General features: G+C 42.9%; 1 protein-coding gene across 1 annotated transcript; it reads right to left on the reverse strand.

The window, feature by feature from the left end:
- Positions 1 to 7,912: 7,912 nt before the first annotated feature.
- Positions 7,913 to 8,860, reverse strand: LOC123831502 (olfactory receptor 9I1-like). The gene has a single exon (XM_045858384.1). The coding sequence runs from the start codon at positions 8,858 to 8,860 to the stop codon at positions 7,913 to 7,915; it is 948 nt and encodes a 315-aa protein (XP_045714340.1).
- Positions 8,861 to 9,232: the final 372 nt, after the last annotated feature.

The raw sequence follows: 9,232 nt of genomic DNA on the forward strand, positions 1-9,232 counted from the left end.
TCCCCAGGGACAGATTCCTGAGGTGTAGGAATCATACATCTGCAGTCCCACGGTGATGTTGGGCAGGAAGGCTGGGTCCTTTTTTGCCTTGGCTATAGCAAAGAGAATGCCCAGGATGTTCAGGAATAAGTGGACTTTGAATCTTACAGAGAGCGAAGGACATGGGGAGTTAGGATTGGTCAGGAGCATTGGAAAGAGCTGCCAAGGAGTTTCTCCTTGGGAGGAGTGAAGGACAGATGATGTGGGGTTGAATTTAGATGTACGTTTGCAGAAAGAAAGAAGACTAGGGGGTTGCAGATTCTAGGGGAGACATACACAGGTGGCCTGATATGTAGAAAGGCTGACAGCATTTCAGGGATGGGCATGAAATACACAAAGTCATATACAGGCACAGAAACACACTTATATATGTGCAGCCATTTTAGGCTGACAGCAATTTTAGGCAGACACACAGCACTGGGTCCACAGACTCAGGCATTCACCTGGTGCAGAGGATGTGACACATGAACAGGCAGACACGTGAACTGGGATAGATGGCCAGATGCAGAGATAGATACTCAGGTGCAGATGAGACAGGAAGGCAGGCGACACAGATATAGTGACCAGGATGTACACATGTAGAGACTAGTAGCCATAGACATAGGCAGAGAGCCATGAGTAGATGCAAAAGAAGTGCTAGAAGGCCTTTGATAAAGACTTAGGCAGGAAATATTGTGACAGACATGGGGTAGAGTGACACTGGGGTCTGGCTGCACACTTCCTGGGCATCTTTGTAGACAGACACTGCAGGCTCATAGACTAAATCTGGTTAGAAACCAGTGAAACCTTGGAAACAGTTTAGAACCTGTGGAAGCTGGGCTTGCAGAAGAGTTGCCTGGAGTTGCCTTCCCTTTGGTCCCATGAACATGCCCGTAGATGCATCTCATTTTGCTCCGGCTGCCATGATTTTGAAACCATTCCCAGGCCTAAGACTGCTGACTTCTTCTATCCCTCAACTTGAAGAAATGTTAGTGTGTATGTGTGTGTATGTGTGGGGGGTTGTTACTCAGTGACTTGGGGAGAGCTGGCATTAGGACCAAGTCTTTATTGCCCAGGTGCACAGAGCAAGGGGCTGTCCCTGCCAAAGGTCTCAGTGTCAGGTGGCCCTGGACAGTGGATAACAGGTCTTGGGACCCCAGTTACCTGCAGTGGTCAGAAAGCCTGCTTCCCTTCTCCCTCCCTCCCCAGGGATGCAGAGCACAACTCACTGTTGGCACAGAGGCTGCTCTGGAGGTCGTTGGAACTTGACTTGTGGCTGACCCAGCACTACGTGTACAGGATCACAGTCTCCTTTGGTAGAAAAGATGTCTGGGGGCCTGGATACTAGCAGGTAGCCAGCTGTCCAGATGGTGTCCCTCCTGGGCCTTGCTGAGAGAGGGGTCATGAGGACAGTTAGGCAGGGCATCAGGGCTGTCCTTTCCTGTGGGCAAGAGGCTGGCAGACCTCAGTTGTCAGAATGTCTGGTTCTGACTTCCTCTGAAAGGTTCTAGGTACCTCTGCTATAACAAGGGTCTTCAGAAGACCTCTAAAATGAGGAGAGGGAGTGTGGCTGAGTTCCTCACTACACCTTTGAAGTTCTCCAGAGCTCTAGGGCCTTGTTCCAGCCCTGGACCCCAGAAGCCTCCATCCTTGCCTCTTATACTCTGACAACTGCTAACTTGCCTAATTTCCTGGCCCAGGGACTGGCAGAGACAGTGGGAGTGTGATGTGTGCCTTGCCCATCAGTACCTCCATTCAGCCTGGGACCCTGTATGGGGTTCCTGGAGTCAGACCTCTCTGCCCAGGTCCTCTGGGAACTGCTCACACTTCATGGTCTTTAAAGCCAGAATTCATCCAGTGATACGCAGGAGAGGCCTGAGGTCTCTAGGGGGAGACTGAAAAACAAATCAGTGAAGCAGTTTTGTTAAGTGTGTGGCCACAGGCCTGACTCAGATCTGCCACTGGGGTGGGTGGGTACATCTGACATTGTGCTCCCGTGGGGCAGGGCCAGAAAGGGCTGGCCTTAGGGCTCAGCCTCAATATTTGTGGCCTGAATTCTCCTCCCAGCTCTGTTGTGAATGCTCTGAGTGATCTCGGCAAGTCACCTCCTCTTTCTTGGGCCTTGGTGTTTCTTCTGTGCTAAGAAAATATTGAAATGAGCAGGTAGTTCTCAAACTTTTATTTCAACAGCAGAACCCTTCAAAAATACACTTAGAAGCCCAATGCATGAAATTAGGTTGGGATAGAGCTGCCCTCTATTAGGTATGGTCAGTGGCCTTGACTTTTACCAGCTGGACCTTCCCTCGGCCCTCTCAGTGGCTTCATGGGCCTCTTCAAAGAACCCTTCACCTTTAAGGACCACAGTTTGATGCAACAGGACTGAATTTCCTCTAAGGCTTTTTTGAGATCTGATTCTAATTTTCAAGTGAGTATGGTCAGGTGAGCATCGGAATAGTCATACTTCTTGACCTAGGAGAGGTTGGGGATGAAGAGAGACCAGAGTTCAGACTCCAGCTAGAATGGGAAGCTTTGGGATCCCGCCTCTGCCTTGGGGGAGACTAATAACCCCAAATGAGCAGGAAATATTAGTAAGTTAAGAGGCAATGGAACTTTGTTCTGCTATGGATTGTGCCAGTCCTGGCTGAGTGAGGCTGGTCTCTGGAACAAACACAGTCACAGTTCCAGAGAGGGCCAGGTGAACACCTGAGGGCAGGTAAGAGGCAGGGCTACAGCGGGGCTCCTCAAAAGGACCATATCAGGGGCAGTAACAGCTGAACAGTCTATAAAGTCTCCTTGAACCTGGTTTCCTATTTGGTCTTCATGACAGTCAATGTAAAGCAGCTTAAAAGGACACATATTTATTATCTCACAATTTTTCCCAATACAGGAATCAGGGTGTGGGTTTTTTGTCCTCTGCTCAGCGTCTTCCATGACTGAAGACAAGGTGTTGGGAGGAACATCTCCTCGGAGACTCAAAATCTCGGTTGTTGGTAGAATTCACCGTGGTGCAATTGTGTGACTGTGGGCCAGAAAACGGTCTTGAGCCCACCCTCAGGCCCTTGCCTTGTGGCCCCTCCTCTCACAAGCTGAGAGCTTATTTCTTCAAAGTAAGCCGGAGAATGTCTCTGCTGGTTTGAATTTCTCGTTGCGGTATACTCCATCTGGTCAGGTCCACCAGGGACAACATCTCTTTCAATGGATTCATAGTCCACGAATCCAGGACCTTATATCTTCAAAATCTGCTAACCTTACAGTGGGAGTGGTGTCCCATCATATTCACAGGTCCTGCCCTCATTCTATGGGAGGGATTACACAAGGGCATGCATCACTGGAAGTCATTTCAGAATTTTGCTTAGAGATATTAGCAACCAATCAGACAAATCTAGAATGTAGAATGTTTATAACACAACTCTCAGTGTCTTGGAACAAATGAAAAGGAAGGGGACTGTACGAGGTTCAGCAAATATAAAAAAATGCTTGAACTTAGATTGGATCCTGATTAAAACAGATGTAAATAAAAACCCATTCTTGAATAAACAAGGAAAATATGAATGTAGACTAGATATTAAATTATGTGATGGGGTAAAATTGGTAATTTTCTTAGGTGTGATGATGGTATTACATTATTATGGTCATGTAGAAAAATATCCTTAATGTCCATAATTTTTTAAAAAAATTATAAATCATTGAATTATAACAAACACTTACAAAAATCAATATTGCACATGAGTTTTCACAACCTTAACACACTTGAATTTCTAGATCAAGATTCAGCACATTACCTGTCCCTGCTGCAAGTCAATGTGTTCCAATCCACAATTATGTAATTTCAGAACATCTTGTATACTACTTCAGCTTATTTATTTTGTTCAGTTTTCCCCTTCCTATGGAAGACTTGTTTTCAATACTTGGAACTTGCTAAAACCTTTAAAAGTTGAAGGTTTTTGTGCTCCATTCATTATGTTTTGATTAAAGATACAAAATTTCTGACTGATTTTAAATAAACACAATCACAATTTTGAGAGCATTTAAACAAATGAGTTCAATACTATTGTAGATTGCTTAGGTTGATTAAAAGTAGCATAGCAAAGGCTTATATACTTTACCCTCCTGTGGATAAGAAACAGGAAAGAAATCTTGAGCTAAATTACCTTTGAAGGGGGTGAAAAGTCATTTCCCAGGGTGAAATGTAAACACACCTGCTATTGTAAGCCATTATCAGCAGGCACAGCGTTTGAAAGCAAGTGTTAATGTACCCACAGCAGATCTGTATCTTCTCAGCTTTTCAAGTCCTTATGGACATCACTCAGTCTCCCTCCCGTAATGAATGATAAAAGCTGACAAACATTTTGGGCAAAATGCATGTTCATCATCAACTTTCTTGAGTTACGTGCATTTCTGTGTTTTGAGTTTGTTGCTACTGAAAGTGCTTACTGCAAAATATGAAAGTGATACCAAACAATAAAATATATTGCTGTGGCTTTGTACTGTGCACAAATTGACCAAACCAATGTAGCAAAAGCTTTGAGACTGTTCTCCGCAGCCGTGCTTCTTAGTTCCTATTTTGTGCACATTTTTAACCTATTCCTAAGAGCCTGCCAATGGATGGTCTGTTGGCTTCATGTGTTATGTTATGGACCACAACACAACTGGTTGGTATACCAGTGGCTGCTAGGGTTGAATATTTCTCTCACCATCACCCTAGACTGGATAAATGAGCCTTTACTAGATCCTTGTGTCTGACCCACCCAATTCCTTCCTTCTGTTTTCTTTCCAGAAGGCTGTTCGTATCTCTGTGTGCCATTCTTTTTTAATTAGTATCACAACGTTAAGCCGAGGTGGATAAGTAATTCTACTGGAAGTATAATTTGGCATCCCACAGTTCAAATGTTGGGTGCTCTGTAAGTCTTTAACTGTTGTTGTTGTTATTATTATTATTATCATTATTATTTTGTTATTAGGAACTAGGACAACAATTTTTAGGTCCTCTACACTGTAACAAAGTCCCATTCAGATTGTCTAGTAGAATGTGAGTCTATGGTTAAGACTGTTATATTCCAAAATGAAGACAGGGTTTTCTTCGGAACCTATGGAGAGCCCTAAAATGCAGCCTAGAACATAATTTAAGACTTGGAAAGATCTACTGCAGCCCTAGGGACCGGGTTGTATTGCCGTCTCTACAGCAGCTCATATTTGCTCATTTTCTCTCTGGTGTTTGGCCACTAAAATGACTCAGCCATTCTCGCCATATCTGGTTACCATTTGTGAGTTTCATTTCTTAGTGGACTTAGTTCTTTCCCATATTTTAAAATTTCAATCCTAAAGAGAGACATAACTTTATTGGTTTTGTTTAATAATCATGGAAAAATTCTAGGGAATGTCATGGCTCTCTTTTCTGTTCATGCATTGATGAGCCCTGGGTCAGGGGCTTGTTCTAGCCTGAAAGGCAAAGTCAAGTGCTAGAACAGTGGTTACCTAAGCAAAGCACTGTGGGTGGGGAAGTTTCTTCTATAGCAGGAGAACCATAGAAGTATAGAGGGGGCTGAGATCCAGTCTTTATTTTTATTCAGAGTGTAGATGTAATCAGTGTCAACAAAGGCAAATCTGCTGCAATATGCTGAACTTCTCTCCAATAGAGTTGTATTAAGTATAGAGTCTTCTGAACCTGATGACCACACTTGAGCTAGTGCAAAAATAGGAATTTATTGAAGTATCCCAATGTACCTTCAGGAAGCAAGAAAATTACTGTGACTGCCCTCAATACAATAAGCAGGGAATGGAACCTGGAAGTGCTCTTTCTTAGTCTTTTGTTGTATATTGTCTTTGAATAATTGTTTCATTCTTGTCTCTCTCTTGACTTCTCTACCTTGATAAACCTAGTCTTCTTTTCTGAATCTCTTTTACATGTTCAACTTCATAATGCCCAGGTAAAAATGTTAACCTAACATTTTTATTAAACAAAAATTTTTATTTCTGAGCCAAACAAGTGCAGGCAGGGTGGTGGGCCATTTCAGCAAAGTGGTTGCTCCCATATGTAGGGGCACAGAGGATCAACATGTCATAAAATCAAGGTTGGATAAAGGAGTTCATTGGGTGTATAACAATGTATTCAATAAAAAGGTACCCTTTTGTTAACTTTTACTGTGTGGGGTATAGATAAATGTGCCCTCCCTCCAGTTAAACATCCAAGGTCATTTCATTTTTTGGGTGACAAAGATTGAGTTATTCATCTTCCTCAGTTCATTGTCTTTCAGTATCATTTCATTGTGATCAATTTCATTTTTTGTCAATGACCAGTGTTGATATCAGAAAGTGAGAGAAAGGAAAGGGAAGAGAACAATATATATTGAGTAGCTGATTTGTGCTAAGAGATTTATTAATTACTTTGTTTAATTTTTATAATATGCTCTTTTTAAAATATCTTATTTATATATTTTTAGAGAGGGGGAAGGAAAGGAGAAAGAGAGGGAGAGAAACATCAATGTGTGGCTGCCTCTTATGCGCCCCCTACTGGGGACCTGGCCCACAACCCAGGCATGTACCCTGAGTGGGAATTGAACCAGCAACCCTTTGGTTCACAGGCCAGCACTCAATCCACTGAGCCACACCAACAAGAGCACAAAATGCTCTTGAATTAGGAGCTGTTATATTTGTTTTAGATCTGAGGACATTTAGAAACTGAGAAATTAAACCATTTACCCTAGGTTTCACAGTGAATTAGTGGTACAATCGGGATTCACATATAAGTCTTACTCTGAAAGCTTTGCTTTGTCTACTGCTATGTATTCTGAATAAGCAGACTCTAGTAAAAGTCCATAGGGACTATGAAAAAATGTTTTCTTAATAGGAATATCAGGAATCTTATATTTCACCACATCTTCACTCACCTGAGGATGAGTTCACATGAAAACACACTCTGCCCTTCAGAACTTTGCACTCTAGTGCAGGAGTTACAGTAACTTCCGGTCTCATGAAATATATTTCTCTAGAAGAAATATGTGGTTTAACTTTCTCCTTATACCTGACTTTGCTGTCTGACTTTGCTCTTCTTGGAAATGGGATGCTTGGTAGAAGAGAAGTTTATGGAGTAAATGGAGAAGTTTATGGAGAAGAGAAGTGATAGGAGTTTATGAGGCAGACAATGGGGATGAAGAGAAGAAACAATGCATCATACCTCCCAGAAACTAGGGCATTGGTCATTGAGCAGACATCCCCAAAGATAAGGTGGTTTAGTTAATCTTGATGATGTCAGAGTAGCGTTAAAGCAGGAACAACAAAACCAATGAGTAATCAAATGGGAGGGTAATTTGCAAATTCCATTTTTCCTGGCATGAACAAGAAGAAAAACACTCCAAGGGGGCAACCTGGGCTTGAAAACCTGTTTCTCAGACAATCACTTCCTTTGACCACTTAGAAACTCAGTTTTGTCTTATACAACACTCCTTATGTACTAAGATAACCAGTCACTCACACATTAAAAGAAAAGAAAGACACAGTATTATTTAAAGAGATCCCCAGGTATAATCTGAGACACAGAGAAAAAGACAATATTGATGGGAGCAAAAATAAGAGAGAAAGAATGGGAAACCCAAGCACAGATGCAAAGAGTAATGGAGTGAAAAGAGATAAACTGAAGGTACCTTGGGCCCCTGAGGTTCTGTAAGTCATGATGTTGTAGTGCAGAATGAGACTTCTGGGTGCTAGGAATGGATGTGGGGTGGGAGAGAGGGAGAAGAAGAAACAAATTTTTCCACATTTGCAGTTTTTTTCTGTGAGCCTCATGACACCTATTTATCTTCCTTTTGTACATAGTTACAGGTTGCATAGAGTGCTGATGCCTCTTAAAATACATTGATCTGGGAAGAAAATGGACCCAAAGGAGAGGCCCTCTCACTCAAATCTTCACATTCTGAAACACCTGGAATCTACCAGTGACCCTTTTAAAAGCTGCTTTCACATCCTTGTTTCTCAGACTATAGATCAGAGGGTTCAGCATGGGGATGACCACAGTATAGAAGACAGATACAATCTTGTCTTCTTCTGGAGATTTGCCTGAGCCAATCCGCACATACATGAAGCAGAGGGTTCCAAAGAAAAGGGCCACAGCAGTGAGATGGGAGGCACATGTGGAGAAAGACTTGGCCCTGCCACCCGAAGACTTCATTCTCAAAACAGCCTTGATGATGAGCAGGTAGGAAATCAGGATGACCAAGGCATTGGCCAAAATCACAAAGTTGCTGAAGAACACAATAGTCTCAGTGTTTGTTGTGTCACCACAGGCAAGCTTCAGCAGGGGTGGGAGGTCACAGAAGAAGAAGTCAATCTGATTGTTGTCGCAGAAGGAGAGGGTGAAGGTGCATGTGGTACGCAGGATGGCCCCTGATATCCCACAGACGTAAGCTCCCACCACTAACCTCCAGCAGATTCTGGGATTCATGGCCACAGTGTAGAGCAGTGGGTTGCTAACTGCGACGTAGCGGTCATAAGCCATCACTCCCAGCAGGAAACATTCTGTACCTGCACAAATGGTGAAGAAAAAGAACTGGGCAGCACATTGGCCATAGGAGATGATTGTCTTGCCTGTGGCCAGTGTGGCCAGGATCTGAGGGGTGATGACTGAGGTATAGCAGGCATCTAGAAGGGAGAGGTGGCTCAGGAAGAAGTACATTGGGGTGTGGAGTTGGACATCCAGTTTGATTAGAATAATCATCCCCACATTTCCCAGAAGGGTGACTAGATAGAAGTTCAGGAACACCAGAAAGAGGAGACTCTCCAACCCAGGGGAGTCAATAAAGCCCATGAGAATGAAATCGGTCACTGTGGTGAGATTATTCTTGGCCATGGATTCAATGAGGACTCTCTATGAGAATAAAATAAAGAAGAAAATCTCAGAATTGAAGGACAGTTTCTTTCTTTCCCAGTGAAAGTTAGGTTTATATTTGTGGGCCAATTTATTGAACTTGTTTTTGAGAAATCCTGTATCTGGCTGATTCTCCTAGGGCATCAATGTTCTTCTGTATTTTTTGAAGCTGAGCCATGAGCTGGTGTTTCTTATTCAAACAAATTCTTGTTTGTATCTAGACAATTCTGTGAAGATAAGAGGCACATATAGACTCTGAGATTTGGAAAGAATCTATTCAGCATCTGTTCTAATCCCCATCGGATGCTGGAGTGTCCTCTACCACATACTCTCCACATGGCCATAAGTTGTTGT

Source organism: Phyllostomus hastatus, unplaced genomic scaffold, assembly GCF_019186645.2.
Source record: "Phyllostomus hastatus isolate PE091 unplaced genomic scaffold, TTU_PhHast_1.1 phas_scaffold_177, whole genome shotgun sequence".
NCBI classification, from domain to species: Eukaryota; Metazoa; Chordata; class Mammalia; order Chiroptera; family Phyllostomidae; genus Phyllostomus; species Phyllostomus hastatus.